Source organism: Dermacentor andersoni, chromosome 1 (genome assembly GCF_023375885.2).
Source record: "Dermacentor andersoni chromosome 1, qqDerAnde1_hic_scaffold, whole genome shotgun sequence".
NCBI lineage: Eukaryota > Metazoa > Arthropoda > Arachnida > Ixodida > Ixodidae > Dermacentor > Dermacentor andersoni.
Window position 1 is genome coordinate 160,096,434 of NC_092814.1, and position 19,876 is coordinate 160,116,309.

General features: G+C 44.6%; 1 protein-coding gene across 1 annotated transcript; it reads left to right on the top strand.

Annotated features, from left to right (window-relative positions):
- The first annotated feature begins 5,457 nt into the window (after positions 1-5,457).
- Positions 5,458-16,734, top strand: LOC126547146 (uncharacterized). Its single transcript, XM_055062589.2, has 4 exons — positions 5,458-5,572; positions 12,193-12,285; positions 13,024-13,607; positions 16,566-16,734. Exons 1-3 carry the CDS (start codon positions 5,561-5,563, stop codon positions 13,567-13,569), a joined length of 651 nt encoding a protein of 216 aa, XP_054918564.1. The 5' UTR covers positions 5,458-5,560; the 3' UTR covers positions 13,570-13,607; positions 16,566-16,734.
- Positions 16,735-19,876: the final 3,142 nt, after the last annotated feature.

The window sequence follows — 19,876 nt, forward strand, 5'->3', positions numbered from 1 at the left end:
GTTCCGAAAGGAATGAAAGATGGCTGCTACCGATCGCTCAGGCGCTGGCCACTCGCACCTGCCGGAGAGCATTTGCGTATAATAAAACTTTTTGCATGGCCGTGTAACGTTTTCGAGTACTTTCAGCACCTTTACGACCTCGCGCTGCCAACTCTTCTTTGCTGAGAATCTGTTTTGGCAGCCTTCTTAACTTTGCGTTGCATGCCGCCGCGATTTTTTGCCAGCCACTGCAAGCTAAGGAAGGGAAAATGGAGGCGCCGGCACCTCCCTCTTCATCCAGTTATCGATTTACAGTGCGCTGGCTCGGCCCCATCGAAACCCTCTCCATTTGAGCCAGCTCCTCGCCTCCTGGCAGCCAATTACAAACGAAAAACTACTCAATGTAGGCAATGGTTTTCATTTGGAAAGCAAAGAAAAGTGAGCTCCTGTAAACTAATCGAGCGTTTGATTGGGCAGTTGAGGCAACGCTGCGGGTCACCGCCCGTTCCTTGCTTCGGCGGTTACCAAATTTGATGTCAAGAGATCAGAATGAAAAAAAATATCCGAATAGTGTTACCTAGCCCGTAATAAACTCACACAATGTATACTTTACCCTCACATCACCCACACTGCTCCATTAAGTTGTCCCACGACACCAGACAGACACCAGGACGTAGCCATCATCCCTAGGGCCTCAAATTAAATCTCAAACTTTAAAGTTTACCTGCACATAAAATATGGTCTCTTTGGCCCATTCACTTGTACCACTACACTGGGGATGTGTGCGGATAAAGCATTCGAACACTTGTATTAGTTATATTCTCTGAATAACATTACTAACGGAAACACTTTAACGTTTGCCCACGCAACACCTATAACATTAATCCGATTCCTTTCAAATATGTCACTGACACATACATCCTTCCCACGACGCAGGGCAAACACGAGTTCTGCGCTTAATGTACGTGTAATGATTTCGGGTGCAAGTGTCGCACTTCACAGTCGCACTAACAGCTTCGCCGTACTTTTTTTTTTAAATAACGCATGTAGGAAAACAATTATGCGCATAGAATCGTCAGAATGGCGGCAGAATGCATTGTTCTTGAGGTCTTGCGCTGTCGCGATGCTTGTTGACACCAAACTACGAGGCGTCGTCGTTTTGTGCGACGGTTGCACCACAGCACTTCGCGGTCGAGCGCAGGCATCACAGCGAGGCGGAAAACTGCGCGCGAACTTCGTCGCAAACCTGTGTCTGGATTTTGGCGTGTGTAGTAGTGTTACACAGCACGCAACGCCGGGCGCGTCCTTTCTGCCACCTTTCTTGGCCGAGCCCAAACGTTGTACAACGTCAAAGCATCTCAAAGCTCTACCTGCCGCTGGTACGGATGGGGGAAACTGGCGCGCTCTTACGTTTAAAACTAATTCATTTGCTTTGTGAAGCAACACACGCAGTGTGAATCAAAGCGCTGCTTGCTCGACAGAAGAAGTGGTAAAGTGGTTATTCTCTTGCGCTATGTGTGCGTTTGAGGCCTATATAATGGGCCAAACAATTGGGTTGCTACGATGGGGGCCCTCGGTTTTAATCCAACAAAGGAACATTTAATTTTATTAAAGCGAAAGCTTTACTGGCCGCGACCTTGCGATTTCGCCGTGGCGGTGCTCCGAGGAGGCACATGACGTCACAACGCATGCCTCGCCGTCGATACTTCTCTTTCTCTCTCTCGCTCCTTAGTCAGTACTGCGCATGCGCCACTAGTAGCACCGAGCCACAGGTGTTCCGATGCTGCCCCGCGCCTAACTGCCGCCGCCGTTTGCTATGACGTCACCGCGTTCCTCGTCGTTGCACTCGCCTCCGCTCGCTTCGCCAGCTGCGTCGGATGCCTGATAACATGTCGGAGGATTGAAAAGGAGAGCTCGCGTGCGCCGCAACAACAGTTGAGGCGGCAATATGGACGGCGACAATTCTGATAAGCAAGAGGAGGCCTGGAATCAACATCGGAACGAGAGGAAGAGGAAACGAATCGCCCAGGAAACAGAAGAACAGCGCGCCGAATGACTGGCTAAACGCGGCAACATAGCTAGACAACCAGACTAACCTGGACTTGCAATCAAGATTAACCAAGGCTAACCATGCTATGCCTTAGTTTTCACTGCTTATATCCTGGCATAGCCGAGCTATGCCACTGCCAATTTTTTATATCGTTGTGCGTTTGAGGATACCGGGAAGAGATGCTAGACGTATGATATGCTGGAGAGATGCTGCACGTAAAACCCGGGCATTCATTGTATATGCACGCTTTGCCTTAAAAGCACATTTGTTTGACAACCCAGATCCAGTGACGCAGAGTTTGAGACAAATGGGCCGAGGTGCTCAAGACGTTCCTCGTTATCGCCTCTCTCTCTTATAGTTTCCTCTCTGTCCTCTTTCTAACCCCTATCTCCCATCCCCAGTGTAGGGTAGCAAACCGGAGACTGCTATCTGGTTAACCTCCCTGCCTTTCCTCTTCATCTCTCTCTGCGGTTAAAAGGCTCTTCCGGTCCCAGCGAAACTTTCTCACATTTCATGTGCACCACCCTATGACCATCACCTCGCGTCGCACCATTGTCACGCATGAGCCGTCGACGATGAGCGCACGACTGCTCATAAATAACGCTCTCAAAGGAACATTCCTCAACTTACAACTACTTTCAATGGTTGCTTCCAGCATGTGTACAAAGTTTAAAGGAGAAAGCCGAAATGTGTGGCCGCTCGCTTAAATTAGATTTTCGATGTCGATTGCAAGCTATAGTTCCATCTTAATAAAACAATGCAATTCGCTGCTAAAAGGGGCTCTATACAGATTCCGACGGCAGTGAAAAAGTTTTTATGGTGCCCCGATGCGCGTAATCGAAAATGCCTCAAACGCCTTGCCCCTAACGCACAAAGTTTCATTGTGATACGCCTAGTGGTTAGCAAACAGTCAGCGTCTTAGTCCCTCGGCGGGCATCTAGAAGAGCCGCAAATGGCACATTTATAATTTCTTACGAAGATTCCGAATCTTCGAGAACTTTGAAATTTGAAATTTAGTAGGTTTAGTATGTATTTTCAGTATGTACGTATTTAGTATTTCGCAGCATGCTTCCCCTAAGCTGCATTTTACTCCAGTCAAGTTCAATATTCACATGGCCGACGGTTCTGGGACGGCGGACTCTAGTATAAACCGTGAATCCCTAAAGCGTACGGAACAGAACTTTGAAAATTTTCACAAGCCGCACATTACCCGACACACTTTTGATCTTCCGCATATGCCAAACGTTCTTTCCAACTTTAAATTCGCTAGCGGAAATAGGTACAATAATTAATTTTTGTTGACGTTTGGAGCTGACGTTTAGAGTACGTTTTATAGTGCGTTCATTTTCCCCGTACCTCACCACATAACAGCTTTGCTGTATAAAAACGGCCAAAAAGTAGGCTTGCCAAAAGTATTGAATTCAAAAGCCTCTTAACATTCCAAATGCCACTTTCCCAGAAACACCATCGTTATTAGGTTACAATTTAAACCTTTTTTAAAGATTTAACTTAATAAGTAAGCTTCGCGCAATAATATACGTACGCGAAAAGTACACGACTGTTAAAATTGTGCAGCTTTTCTTCCTTCGCATCAATTCCTCAGCTAAATTTCAATTAGGTGGACTTTTAGTCAATGTACACAAAGTCTAGCTCTTTTTTTTTCTTTGCAGTAGCAGCAGCAGTTATGCCCCAGAAAGCTTGAAGAGTAATTGAACGCGCTCATGCATTGTGAATCAGGTCACTGCTTGCTGAAATGTGACAGAGGTATTTAAAGGTATAAGTAAAGAGCAGCCTTCAAGCGGCGGCCAACTTGGGATCAAATAACTCCAAACACTTTAGAATGCTGCTTGTGTGTTAGTCAACAAGTATAAGCACGTAATCGTTTAAGCCTTGCAGTATTTGGACACTAATTTCGTTTCATAACTGTGTTTGTGGCATAGCCTCATAACTTTGGCTCTGTGCGCACATACACTCCTGCTCTAAATTCATAAAAGTGCTTCTAATTTAGTAAATTTTTTGCCTCTTTGTCCTTTGCCACAAATTTTCTTTTTCTCTAAGGCGTCTTATGTATGTCAATCAGTGCGTTGTTAAAGCAGAAGGAATGCAATATCAACAATTCCAGATAAGACATCAAACAGTGAGCGGAAGTACTCCCCTACCCTGTCACCCCACTACTGACTATACGGTTGAGGTATCAGTAGCCAAAGCTAGAGAGTTGCAGGGCGGCCAGCAGCAGTATTCCTGCATTCCTTACCCCTAATGTATTTTATTTATGTTTATAAACAAGGAGTTACTACTACCAGGTGATCTGTCGCGAAAAAGAGCGAACCTTGTTCGGCCGATCGATTTATACTTACCATGGGTAATCGATTTGGACACTATGCTGAGCTATACGATAAGCCGGAACTTGGAGTGCTCAATCTTTCATGTCCCACATTTACGGCCACTACGCAATAGTCCAACTTGATGGGCAATAAATGAGTGCTCTTGAAAGACGAGGTGATGGATGTGGCGCCGTTCGATGGCCGTTATTTGAACGCCACTGTTTATCGGGTGCTGCTCTCCCACCCCCCTCCCTTCCGCTTCGCGTCTCCTCCTTTAACAGCGCTCGCTAATTGTTCATTCGGACAGATGACCAATTCGTAAGGAGCTTAACGCGGTGCTCTCACCGCGAGCTGCCAGCACGGCCTGCTCGTGTGGCGGCTTGATTGACAAGGCCTGGATAGGCAGGCGTATGACGCATTAAACTGCAGGCGCAATTAGTACGTCCTCCTTTTCTTCTTTTGCACCGACGATAGTCAAACGAGACGGACAAGAGAAGGGGCTGTCAACGACTTGGCAAGTGATCGGCCGCGAAATCGGGCCGGCCGGCGAGCTCGCTTCGACTGCGCGAAGGGGAAAGCTGAGGCTGACGGCTCTGACAAGGTCTCGGCAAACAGGCTCACGCGAGCATGCGTAGGAACGTCGCTGTCAGGGTGCGCGCCTTGTTGCTTAAAAGGAGAGACATTCCGCAGCGGAAACGCGTGCCCGGGCGTTAAGAACCGCGGAGCACGCTCGGCCCAGGCGGGAAGGCAGACACGTAAAAACGCATCAAGGCTGGGGCAAGACGAGAGCGCGAAGCGCGCACGAGCCAGTGATTTGGCGATAATGCTGGGCCGACCCGATTCCTGGTCAGCGGTGGCGGCAGGAGCCGCTGGAGAACAAAGCCGTGTTCGCTCTCCCCATCCTACGGCCGATACAATACCGTTTTGTTGGCTGCCGCGCGGGAGAAACAATAAGGGCCGCCCGGAATGGTCCAAGACAGCAGGGCAGCGGATGACGCAATAATGGCCCCAAAAGGCGGTCACTCCTCCTTCCATCCGGCGCCTCGGGGTCGAGCGAGGAGGCCTCCGGGCGCGGTGGTTTCTTCCGCCGGAGGAGGAACTATAAAATCCTCCGGACGCCTCATCAAGTGGTCACAGTGAAAGCAGCGCCGACGCATACACCCGACTGGAATACGTAGTGCACCCGACGGGACGGAAACCCAGCAACATGTTCGCCAAGGTACGTGCGTCCACGTGCGTCGCCGGCGACACTCGTCACGAGGCACAGCTCTTGCCTCGTGGCGCGCGCTCTGGCCGGGGTGCCGTCGTGTTCTGCGCGCCCACTTCTCTCTCCAACAGCTTGGCACAGGGGGGCGTTGCACTGCAGCATGCGAGAGGGGGCGCTATGACTTGGGTGGTGTGCCCTAGGTGGTGTGTTGCTTGTACTGCGACGATGAGCACGTTGAAGGGAAGGATGCGAAAAATGTGTCCACTGCGTTACCGCGTAAACCTGCAGCGCATGGAAAAGGGACACCGTGCTTCCAGTGCAGTACCAATTGAAAGCTTCAACTAGCGATCTGATTTTGTGTATCAAATACAGTAAGTATCTCTAGCTGCAATGCTTTGAGGACAGGTTACGGGAAATAACTGAAATACAAACACGAAATTTCGGCACGATATGTCTCCAGGACTGGGAATAAGAAAGACACCCTGGGAATCTGGGTGTCTTGCAGTGCGTTTTGATGGTGCATACATTTATAGTAGCTGCCCTGATGTATGACCGCATGGGGACGACGCCCATTTCAGTCTATGCTTTAGAGGTGTGCATGACCGTAGTGCCCGTTAATGTTCTCGGACGCGATCACGAGGAATAAAAAGCACGCATATTTAATGGTACGTAGGCCCCTAATACACCTGTCAAGAACTTAAACCCAACGTAAATAATCAATTCAGCCTGCTGCCCCTTTCTTTCCGTTCCGAATTGCTTTATTATTCAGCTGTTCATTGTTGACAACTTGGAACAACTTCTCAATTCTTTCTTAGAAGGCGTTAAAGTTACAATAAGGGCAAATTACATATCAAGCTAGACCATAAAAAAGCGATTCCCTTTATTATTCCTAGTGCCCAAACTGCGTAATTGATTATGTCGTTGAGTGGCGACCTACCTTTTTGGCTTAGTTTTGTTGGAAACCATCCCTTTCTATAGCAGAAGTATTAAAAAATTACCAAGTTGGTTCTCCCTTTAATCTTCGAGTCGGCCGTAATTCAGTTCTTTTTCCTACTGTATTAGATGCTGCAATAACTATTGAGGCCACACGAGCGTCCTCAGAAATTGGAAGGTGACGTCCACGGGTTTGTGTGGTTTTTGTGCCTCTCTTTTTTTGGGCATATGGGACGCCTCCAGTTTTCATAACACTGATCTGTTCGCTACCGTTAATGCACAATCTACAAGTTGCGCTTGACTTAATTTTTTTCCTTTAATACCTGTCTAAACACATTTTGAAATAGCCGAAGCACTTCTGTGCGTGAAGTGAAAAAAAAAACGAGTATATCGAAAAACGCACGTCGACCTGTCGAAGCTGCCTAATCCGTGATGACGGCAACAGCTATATGTATTCTGGATGCAGTAATGGTCTCGCAGGAAATGAAATCTTAAGAGCGTTCACTTGAAGGTCGGAGTTGTCGACCTTTCAAGGATTAGCTTTGCCGAAATTTGAATTTAGGGCCGGGAAAGCTCAGTAAATGTTGCTGGCCACGTCAAGTTATTTTACTGGCTATTTGAGAAAATTCCTACTACTGCAATACGTGAGCACAGTGCAGCAGCTCCTATTACGTCCCGCATCTGTTGTTCTATGTGAACTAGCAGCTAACTTTCTCCTTCTTCGAGCGCTATGGACAAAGCGAGCAATTCCCACTAATCTATTTTCTTTCTGCTTTGCACGTTAGATAAGCTGAGATACTGCTTAAGTACTTTAAAGTTCTTGTAGCCAGCTCTCGAGTCCATGGCCGCATTTCATTATAGCAAAACAGAAATATAAGAACCCGCGCTGATCACAACAAAGCTCTAAATCCTTGTGACCAAGCGCCTTTTTCTGACGTATGTTTGAGATCACACGTCTACATATGACACTTCCAGGCCAGTCATAAAGAGCAGTATCTGGGGAGGTGAATGAAATTGAATGCCAAATCAATTCGTCTGCCAGAAAAATTCGCTGAAGTTGGTTAAACTTGTAACACACAGCTTAAAACAGCGGTAATAGCAATGAAGTTCTTAAAAACGCCACTTTTGACAGAGATTCTGTCAGTGGAACCCAGTAAATGTCAGGCTCAATAAAAGTCAATTCGAAATACAGAAACGTTGACCAAATGCCTTTCGTGTCTTTGTAAAAGATTTGGGAACTGTGTCGCTTCGGGAGGCAGGAATGTTTCCGTTCAAAGCACGTGCTCCGTGTCTTACATTCAAGCATACGTGCTCATAACTTGCGCGGCCATGGTGCCGCCGACTCTATTCAGTGTAGTGGCCGCGCAGCGAAATGATTTGGTTAATTGGATGACCTCCATGGTGCAGACCACCGTAATGACTACGTTATTCGCGACCTCAAACATTATTTCACGAAAAGCAGCTGCAAAAGTGGAAGAACTTTTATAAAACGAAGGAAGATGTACTGATATTTAAAAAAAGGAAAAGAAAAAGATATCGCGAGTATAAAACTATGTGAATAGTAACCATTATTGCGCAAAATGACAAGAAAAGTGTGCTCTGGGCCTTATTGCCATCAGTATAGAAAAACATTTCCTTTTTGTCTGGATAGATTCTTTACAGCGCCTCGGTATGGGTACTTCCGTAACTGATCACGTTGATGCGAACAGAGCAACTAGTTTCGGAAACGAGTAATTTGAAGATGACTGCGTGCATTGCATGTGAATCCGAACTTTCCAAACTTTTACAGAACATGTAATAGTCCAGGAATTCTCCTTGCACTGTCGCATTCCAGGGTGCACGCCCGAACGTTCCGTAAGGAGATTTAAGTTCAATCGAGGCACCTCTTGCTCTCATGGCGTTAGATTCTGCATCGTCGGTCTGCAATTCTGCAATTCTGAATGCAAGTCTGCATTCTGCAATTGTCTAATTCTCGCAGTGTTCTATGCCCCAGATATGAGCTTCCCGATTCATCCCGATTGGCTTGGCAGAGCGCACTTGCATGTCTTATCCATCCATCTCCCTAAACCGTACTGATACTGTGGCTAAACACGCGAAGATTTAAAAAAAACGGGAATTTTTTTTTTCTTTTTTTTTTCGGAAACTGCAGTGTGCCTTGCTATGTCGATGAGAAAATACTCAACATTTTGGACAAGACACTACAGGAATACAGCGTCTGTGGCCTGCCTTTTTCTGGCGTCCAGTCCTAAAAATTTACGATATTTTATCAACACGGTTACCAAACTGGCTTGGGCAGCTTTTAGTTTATCTTACACATCTACAGGGTGACCATTTCAAAGTTTAGGAATATTTTTACGTCCCTTGTGGCAGATATCTTAATTCTTGTCCTTGAGCTGGATTATTCGAAGAAGCGGACATTGCTAGCAGGAGAAATCGAAACGTTTAATGGAAACACGTAATTTATTAATTTATGGCACATATTGCGATTTACGAATTGTACCCGGTGAGCTCGCCAGACGTATCCACTTCAAGTGAATTTCCAGGATGATACCAATTTTGAGATATTATTTCCCAGTGTGGAAAGAAATACATGGGCGTTCCAGTTATTTTTGCGTTTCAGTACATAATAGAGCACTTTGTCAAAAAAAGTAAGTGGAACAGGCCATTATTAGGGAAAGTTAGATGGCTCATATCTCCAAAATTGTATCATTCTGGAAATTCATTCCAAGTGTATACGCCTTGAAATCTCACCGGATACAATTCGTAAATTGCAATATGTCCCATAAAGTAATTATTAAAAAGATAATTAATGTCCGATAAAGTAATGATAAAGATTAAAAGATAAAGTAATGTCCGCCTCTCTGAATAATCCAGCTCAAGGACTAGAACAATGTTATCTGCAGCAGGCTATATTTGAAAATTCCATAAAACTTAAAAGCGATCACCCTGTATAATATAGCTTGGTGCATTTCTGCGTAAAAACTAGTTTCAGGCGCTACAGTCAAATCTATGTAGAGGAGAATACAAGGTTGAGAGGTTTGGTGATCTTAGCATGTAATTGAATGACGACTACAACGCGGTACAACAAGGTTTGAATTGCAAAACAAGACTGTAGATGGTTGTATCCGCTGCTCTTCCATCATAATAAGTAATACACATGCTAGTGGGGCCGGTTATGGTAGTGTTACAGCACGTGGGGTTAGCCTGGCATGTTTGAGTGGCAGCTGTTCTGCCTGAGCATCTCGCACGTTGTTAGCAAGGGTGTGTCACCATATATATTGACCAACTCCTCTTCTCGAAGAAAGGCAATAAACAGTCGTGGAACTATCGTCCTCATTACTTTTCTACCGGTACAATTCGCAACCCTCAGTAATTATATGCAGGCACTTGAGCCCATCTTCAAGCATGCACAACTCAGGTAATGTGTATGTAGTGTATTCGCTGCAGGCATGGGGGAAGGTGATTTAGAACAGGTGAGCTACTCGATGCCCTTGGCGAGACTGTTCAGCGAGCCGATCTCGCCACTGTTTACGTGGCAGGTGTCTGAAGAGTTGGTCTCTCTGTTCTTCCTCCATTGAGGGAGCTTGGTCAGTTTTGCTGGTGCAATTATGTGTGCAAAAGATTGCCTCCCGCATGCATGGACGGTTTTGGTAGAGCAATAGAACGCAGCCTTTGGGAAAGAACAAGCTCCGCTTTCTCACACGACGTACAGTATGAATAGTAAGTGCACTATCTGCCAACCAGTGGTACAGTGTCCAGCCGCCACTAGCCGTGAATTTCGGTTCCGCACAAGGCCGCAGATACATGTAGGCATGCATGCGACTGTTTGGCGTCCTCTTAGTTCTGCTGTAACAATGGTCATAAAAACCGTTTATAGTAAACCGTTCTCTAAAGAGACTAAGAAAGAGAGAATGACAGTGTCTGACCTGTCATTCCTTCTTTTTGCTGCCTTTTTAATACGAAGCATTCTTTTGCCTAACACCACGCACTTTGCGCTAGGTAGGTATGTTTCGCTCGGCATGTAGGCCTAGTAACGGGCCTCTTCAATAAAAAGAATACGTGTCCGATAGTGGGATCAAACGCCGGTCTCTCAGCCCAACAACCAGACGCTGTAACCGTTGGCCCAAAATTGTACGTATACTTCACTCGGGCCATTGTCAACATGCGCTTTGAAACCACTGGCGCGTGCGCGAGCCAGGTAGCAAGTTGCTAATGAAAGCCTGCCGATTCCTCCCATTTTTTCCTTGTGGCAGCTTGCGCGTTGACACGCTCCATTAGACTGTAGCACCTTCGGGGGGGACTAGCCCATATTTCAGAGTCCTTTTCTCGCGCAACAATATATATATATATATATATATATATATATATATATATATATATATATATATATATATATATATCAAACTTTGCAAAACCGGAATTTTCCAGATGTCTACAATTCTCTAAGTCAGCTCCACACATGGTCCTAGAGGTGGCTTTTATTTTACTGTCTTCAATTATTTCACAAAGCCTTCATAAAACTGTTCTCCTTTGACATTTGTTTTGTACCGCCGGTACAACACATTCATTTGGTTCAGACATATTCACCTTCCGCTAGCGTGGATGTTTCGCTCAGGGTTTAAGACGTTCGCCTTCTGAGTGGAGTGTCGTAAGCTCAAAACTCGTCACCGCCAATATTCTTTTCCTTTCAAACTTATTCCGTTTTTCTTTACGGAGCGCATCGTTTTACGGGTTACGGACTGACGGAGAGATTTTCTGGGTGAGTCGCCTAAGAATGCTTACGTCTTAAAAATCAGTCACCATCATCGCCGTAGCCGTCAATTGTCGTCTTCACCATCGTCGCTGCATTGCTGCTGTCGTCACGCACACAAACCGCGTGCACAAACCGTCGTCACACAAACCGCATACTGGAGGGACAGTTTTTTTAAATCACAACCATATGAAGCCAAGAACAGCGTAGGGGAAATTGTTAGTTGCTTTAAATTGAAATGCAGAAATGATGATGTAACGGAAGAAGAAAGTGGACGAAAAACAACCTGCCGTGGATGGTAGCCGAACCCAAAACCTACGTCTTACGCGTACGATGATCTACCATTAAGCTATCACAACGGCTCTGCCACGGCCCCATTCTTTAGTATTTATGTATCTGTGAAAGGTATGACCGTGGGAGTGTTAGTCAGCGCCACCTAGAGCCGTGACGGTAGATGTGTTACATGCTTTTGACAATTGGCGTCACGTAATACTGCAACTTAAGAATGTGAACTTTGAGCATGTCTCTAATTCTCATTTATATCGTTTGCATGCCACCTTAAGCTCGAGGCATGGTATAAGGGCAACGTTGTAGCTGTTGTGAATGATTATTGTATCGTTTTAAGCCATTGTAACGCTAAAATACACTATAGATATTCGCAGTGAAAGAATGTGCACTGACTATGTGTTGCCCCTGAGTAACTTATGCGATATGCAAGGGACTCCACAGAATAAACATGTCTTCACTTATCACGACAGAAAGCCCTTCAGTATTGGAAACCACGTCTGTCTAAACAAGAATAACGCGCTGTTGATTGTTTGTGGGGTTCTTCTTTTTTTGGTATATTTAGGTCTCACACGAACATAATAAATATTGAATAACATGTTTATATCAGTTCGGGAGACTGCAACTCCTGTTTCGTTTTTTCTATTTTTTCACGAATATGCAGTGTGTCTTTTCGGTCCTTTGCCTGGCAGTCACCGTCAGCGCTGGTATCGTCGCGTCTAGCGGAGGACACAGTGTGCAGCATCGGAAACAGGACGTGAGTAACGCATTGTGTAACGTGACACAAACATCCTTTCTATGCCAAAAAGCTTGTCGGCTGAACTTGAAACAGTTTTATTTCTTATTGCTTTACATCAAAGATTTAGGATGCTGATAACACCTGCTGCTAACTTTTCAAGTTACTGGACTATTAACAACAGAACTGAGAAAATAATCGTTGCACCCTGATATTGCAACTGGAAAAGAACGCAAGTTGTGCCATACATTTTACATGACGACGAATAAATTTTTCTGGAGCGCTGGTGCAAATTTTATGCATTTATGCAATTTCTATTCATGACCCACTATCCTAGCTAGACTTCGGAAACCTGCAGCTGCAATCAGCTGCAGGTTATTTAAATTTGAGATATGCTTTGAGGCGCGTAAGGTTCACGCCTGCAGAGATGTGTGCTCACCTGATATTGCGCTCGTTTCAGAGTCCTTCTATTGAACAACTCGGCTCCTATCTACGCAGTGGTAAATAATGGTGATAATTCTCTCACACTGAACTGAACTTAATGCAGCCATCGTAAATATTAGCAGGAAATTCGTAATTTGCTGGAATTAGGATTGATTTGCAACCCTCAGGATGTATTTCAATAAATGTTGTTAACCTTTAACGATGTGGTTATTGCATAACTGAAATTATCCAGTAGTTACAGCACGTTTCAGCTATGCTATCACATATATTACATGATATTATTGCTGCAGTAATATGCGTCCGATTCTTGTCCAGGATTACGGGAACTACCAATTCGGCTACGACATCGTCAACGGCTACGGCGCCGTCAACGGCCGCCACGAAGCTGGAGGCGCGTACGGCCCCGTGCATGGTTCCTACTACCTCGGCGACATCGACGGCCGCCACCGGCAGGTGCACTACGTGGCCGACAAGCTCGGGTTCCGCGCCGTCGTCAAGACCAACGAGCCTGGTACAAAGACCAGCGCACCTGCCTCAGCTCCTTATGTGTCGGCCAATGGCAAGGCTGTGCCTGCGGCTTCGGTCCAACCGGCTCAGGTCGCCATTGTGAAGCCAGTGATCCCAGCTTACGGCGGACATCTTGGCTATGGTTACGGAGGAGGCTACGGAGGAGGCTACGGCCACGCACCAGTCGCCGCTGCTGTTGTCGCGAAGGCTGCCGTTCCGGTGGCTGCTTACGCAGCTGCTCCACACTACGGTTACGGTAGTCTCGGTGCGCTTGGTCACGGCTACGGTCTTGGCTACGGAGGTTACGCAGGCTACGGAGGCTACGGAGGCTACGGGCATGGCTATCTGGGATAGGCAGTCGCTTCCACACGAGCTTATTTATTGGGATCAAGGTGAGACAATTTATTTGCTGCATTAAGGTTCATGATCATACACTTGAAGTCACATGGGTTATGGATTTCCGCGTGTCTTCTCTTGCCACAGCTTTTGTTGACCGCTGGGGACATTACGTGAGATAGTCTCGAACAGTATACAGGGTGTACCAGCTAACATTAGCCAGAGCTTTAAAATATGCGAATGTCACGTAGCTGGAGAAAACTAAGGTAATGTTGTTTGCCGTCGCTTGGACATACTCAAATTACTTTTTTTCATTCCACTAAATAGATTATTAGTCTTAATTAATTATTAAACTTCTCAAATATTATAATTATATGAAAAGTGTCAATGAGACAATTGTAGAGCAACATGAAAAACAGCTTTCTTTTGCTCAATACGTGGTACATAAATGTGTTTTTTCGAGCGTGAAAGAAGCGCGCAAATGCATACGAAACTGCCGCGCGACTGGCCGCTCGAGGCACTTTGCGTGCATTTGTGGGCTTCTTTCAGGCTCGGAAAAACACTTCTATCTAGCACGTGTTGAGCAACAGAAAGCTGTTTTTCACGTTGCTCTACAATTGTCTCATTAACACTTTTCATATAATTGTAACATTTGAGAAGTTGACTATTTAATTATAAGACCGCTTATATATTTCGGCGAAATGAAAAAAAATAATTTAAGTATCTCCAAGCGACGGCAAACAACATTAGCTTGGTTCTGTCCAGCTACGTGGCATTCGTATATTCTTAAGCTCTGGCTAAAGTTAGCTGGGACACCCTGTATAAGTGCAGAACTATCTACCACCAGCCAATCGAATTACCACCAAAACAAAAGAATTCCCCAAGGCATTCATATCCAGACATTTAGCAACAAAGTTCAGCGACACTCTCGGCAACTTGCGTTCTACGCTTACGTTCGCAGTCACCATCAGCGTTCGTTCTTTGCTTCGTTCATTGATTCGAATCGTGCTACTAGCCTCCGTACTGAGTCAGTTATGAGACTGGGAATTACTATAAATAATTCGCCTTTTAATGCGAGTTCGTTTACCAACTATTATTGCACATTTCAGAAAGTTTTGATTAATTGAACAAGGGATGTCTCTGGAGCCAACGTTTCGACAAGGGTACTTGTCTTCGTCAGGGGCAATGCGATACCCATTAGCTGACGCAAACAAATGATGGGGCTCCAATCATTTTCGTTCCTTGATTGATATACTATGATCTAGTACGTGAAAACAGCATACAACGTGAGGAAGAAATATAACATATACAGTGTGAGGAATAACGACCGGGGTCTAATTTTCGCCCCCCTTAAAATAATATTCAGGCACACAAACACCAATGGAGTAAGCACGTTCAGTTAGGTTGTGAGAAAAGCTCGACTACCCTAAGGGCATGCAATTCGGGCTTTCAGCCGTCAATGACAATTTATTAGGATATTCAGATTTTTCATAGCCACTCGGTGAGTTATTGACAAAACGTTTAAATGCTTTAGGCATATTTTCTGATTTGTAAGGTGCTCTTACAGAGCCGGTTATTACTCTTATGTTCAGTGCAGCGTTCGTGATTTAAAGAAAATGCAGAAAACCGAAGTTGTAGGCGGCACGCTGCGAACCGTCAGTAAGGTATCGTGTCATATCGTATCGTGTCATCAAGGAGTCACTGGTCGAAAGTAAGTAGGCTTTTGTGGTCCGTATGTCCTGACACAAGTCATTACAAAGGTATCTTTATGTGTTCTTTACTGTCACGACTTACGAACATCCTTACCAACTCTATATCACTATGCAATGTAGCATAGGGGCGTACCGGTTTTAGAGATTGGTTTTCGTTTTGCTGTTTATCCAGGTAACACTGCTATAAACATTTATGAGGTCTTGCGAGATGAAACGAAATTGTAGTTGGCCCAATATGGCGAAACTTGTAAGCCTGTGCGGTGCTCTCACTGAGTCGCATGCATATAAGCACATGTGCACACTTGTGGTGTACCATCGTGCCTGAAGACGCACAACCATAGGAATGTGATATTATTATTACTATTAACCGATGGTAATGTGCAGCGAGTTATTCAAATTAACGAAGAGTCATCAGACAATTACCAACACGTGTTTCAAGACTGCGGTAATTTGAATTGTGATTCGAAAGCATCAAGTGGCCAATTGAGCGAAAAAGCCGGCGTCTGTCGCCTGCAGCAACGAAAGTGCTCTTAAATTCTCATTGGCTGCGACGCCAGATCACGTGCGTGCCTCGACGGAGCAGAGCGGGCGAAAGGGAACGCCTGGTGCCGCGCTGGCATGCAAGGTGTTGCGTGAGGGGAGAGAGAATCGCCAAGACGCCACGTCATTCTCGCTCTCGAAGGTCCGTGTTATCCGCACGTTCCTTGTCCGCGCTAGCTCTCGCCTGCGTTCTAACTTCACCTCGGTAATCGTTATGAATAAATGATTGTATGAAAAACAGAATAAATTCGAAATGAAAAACTTTGGTGGTAATGAGTTTCGAGCCTGCTACCCATCGCTCAGAGGCCGAGTGTCTTGCCCACTGGGCTAAACCAGCGCCTACTATGCACAGCAGCCCTGTGCATTCTGCTTTATGACATCATGGTGCTTGGTCCGAAATTTCCATTGCGAAACCCGGCGTGACAAATGCGTTGATGCCATAATCACAGCGACTTACTCGGGAGCTTTCCCATTAGATTCTATGGCAATCGGGCAAAGTAACGTAACGTCACGGATCGAAGTGCATCGGCTTTGTGCTATCTAGGAGGCGTTGGTCAAGCGCCTCAACGCGCTCGCTTGCCCGCGAGGAGTTCATAGTTCGAAGGACCGCCCAGCTGCGTTGAATTGTACATTGATGCTTTCGCACTCACAATTCATAAGAAGTGCTTAGGTGTCCTCGGATTTTATTGTGTTGTGACATGCTTCTCGTTTTTACTTGTCCTTAACGTATTTTTTCGCATGCCTTCATGGCTTATTTTTCAGGTGACGGGGTATTTGTCAGTGTCTCAAGTGTTGCCAAAAGCAAGACTTCATTGTTATTCATCTTCAGGTCCCGGTTCCTACATGATTCTTTTGAGTGTTCCTTCACTTTTCCTGTTTTTTGTTTGTTTGTTCGTGTAAATAAATATGTTTCTGACTGTTGTAAAGTTTATCCGAATCTAACGTCGTAACTATCGAAAGTGATCGTGCATGGTAGGGTTGCGTCAATATATATAGCGTAACGAGCACAACTGTGGAGTGCTAGCGAAATTATCCTGGAAGTTATAACAGTCATGCGGATAATTAAAACAGGCCCCGTTGCACTGTTGTTCCACTTACTTTTTTAATAAAACGTTGTTTTATGCATTGACGCACACAAGAAACTGGTCCGTCAATGCGTTTCGGCACCAACTTGGGAAAGCAATACATCGAAACTGTCATCCTGAGAATTCGTTCGAATACGCCTTGTGAACTCACCGGCTACACTTCGTAAATTGCAATGTGTGTCATAAAGTAAATAATTAAAAACTTATTTAGAAAAAAAATGTTATGCATTTGGATTTCGTGTGCAACTAATGTCACCAATTTTGAGTAATCCAGCTCAAAGGCTAGAATTGTGCCGGCTGCGACACACATTATTTGAATATTATGTAGAATCCGAAAAGAACACACGGTATATTGTAATCACCTCGGTGAAATATCATAAATTAAAAAAAAAGTCTGAACTGCACGGACGCGTAATCAGCAGGCTTGTGTAGGTATTCTTGCTTCCTGTCCACGATGAACTTGGGTAGCCTGAGATATAAGCGTACACTATAAAAAAAGTTTACACCTGTTGGGGTGTATATTTGCCACAGGACAACAATCGTCATCTGTCTTGCCCGCATTTCCTTTATTGAAAACTCTGCGCTAGTTACTTTCCTGTCGAGAATGCTCTGTCACGCTGATAACGCGCATGCCGTTCGTGACTTGGATGTACCGGGCTCGTAGCCTTAAAGAAAGGAAATGCGGGCAAGACAGATGACGATTATTGTTGTCTGGCAAATATACACCCCAAAGGGCGCAACTGTTCTTTAGAGTGTACTTTTGTAAGAGCACAAGGGGTTTAATTTGGTAGGCAGGATCCCCAGAAAATAATAAAAAGCCGAAATACAATGTGGACCGAACACATATTCGGTATGTCATCAGGAGTCCCTACGTAGTCCCCTTCATTCACTGCAACCACGGCTACACTTCCCATATTCGTCTTTTGTTTTCTCTTGAACATCTTATCGTTGATTTAATACTTGCCTCGCGCACTTTAGCGCGAACCATAGCGGTCGCCCTATGAGTCATCGCTATATATAGCGTTCGCCTTTTGAGGATGTTCTCAAGACGTATTATGGTGGATCGTCAATTTTTCAGTCGAAAACGTTCGACATTCGACAGTGGTTATGCACATCGTGTGCTCTTCTTTGAACTTATATATTATTTCATCGTGCACATGACGATTCGACAATGATCATTTCTATAGTTGCAGACTGCACACGGCTAAGCAGTTGTGGCACTGAGTGCAGCACTAACAGCCAAAATAAATAAATAAATAAACAAAGCAAACTGCGTAGTATAGTACGGCATTGTAAATGCAGATCTTAGGACGACGATCGTGGCGTTTAACCAAGGTACCCATGGGATAGAACCACAAATAAGGAGTGCATGCTTCTGAGCACCCGTCAGATAATGCGCCAAAATTGCGCTTCCCAGGTAGAAGAAGAACGTCCCTTCCCAGTTGCTATCTTGGCCACGACTTTCCCACCGGGCATTATTCTCCGGATTAAAGCAGACGTATACTATTTCCCGACTGCACATCTTTACCCAGCATCACGGAGGCGTTCGACAAAGTGTTGTCGGCCATTATTGATGGCGTTAAAGAAACACTGCGGAACAACACTCACGTATGAAGTAAAAGCCGTACGTTAAACCAGCACTGAAAAGAATGCCTCTTCCAAAGGCACTGATAAAGCAACGCAAACGTGCTCAACCGTAGAACGATCATGAATTTTCATCTTAAATAAATTATGGGGATTAGCGTCCCCACATTATTTCCCAAAAGGCGTGCGAAATCGCGATACCATCAATAGGTTTGCAATGCCCTTCGCGAGTTTACAATATACCTAGTAGTTTTGTTCTCAAAATCCAAGAGAATATTACGGATAATTACCTAAGAAACTTAGTTTTGCTGCTATGAGAATTAGTATACCTAGAATGAGAACTTTATAGGAACTTTAGACATTGTAACATGATCTTCTGGCAGAACGAAGGGGTACCAGTAATTTTCCTGTCTCAAGTTGCCAAATTTTTGGGAAATCTCTGATTGGCGTAGCTGAACACTCTCAACAGAATTTCCGCACTCAAAAATTTTCACCGAAGTCTAACGCAACAATTGAAGGCGTAGAAGAAGCATCGATATGACACATTTAAATAACGTGCATACATGGTCACAGGACAACGTCAACAAGAACTTAAATATGCGCAAATATTCCTCCCGCTTCCAGTTCTCAATTTACCTTTTATACATTTTTATCCGATCCATATCTAAATTGTTGCTTATGATTGCCCTACGCGCACGATATATGGAAGCAAATAATCAATCTTGCGACGTAGATTACGCGTCCGAACTGCTTTTGCTCTGGGGTTGTGCGGGCTTATTAGAGTAAAAAAGCTAATGGCAAACTTGTCGATGGATTAAGAACTTAAAGCACAGCTGCTGCGACATATGTGTCCCGTCAAGGATGACGCGGCTTTTTCACTTAGTTAGGCTCATTTTGTGTCGCAGAACTCCACAAAGCTTGCCACGCTTAATGTTTACTTGTCTTACAATACACCAGGACCCGTATTCTAGAAAATGTTCTTGAGTTGGAAGTCTTCGTAAAAGTAACTGCCAGCTGATTGTCATGTTGGATATTTCATTAGCGAAGGCAGCTGGTTACTTGCAAAAACACTTACTAGCGAAAAACATTATTATTATTATTATTATTATTATTATTATTATTATTACTATTACTATTATTATTATTATTATTATTATTATTATTATTATTATTATTATTATTATTATTATTATTATTATTGTTGTTGTTGAACTGAGCACGTACTGCGGCATGATGCTGTAGTTCCAAGAATCACTAGTGGAGGAATTTCGAGATGGCACCACTTGATTTTCAGTTTACGTGGTTTTCCAGCCGAGTCATTTTTTTTTTTTCAGCCACTGTTTTCGGTAATGGTCACCTATTTCACATTCTGAAAGTGTATTTCATCCAATTTTTATTGCCCAT

Excerpts from the sequence above, each read along its gene's own strand:
- LOC126547146 (XM_055062589.2), top strand. Across the intron at positions 12,286-13,023 it reads TGCAGCATCGGAAACAGGAC|GATTACGGGAACTACCAATT; the intron begins GTGAGTAACGCA and ends ATTCTTGTCCAG.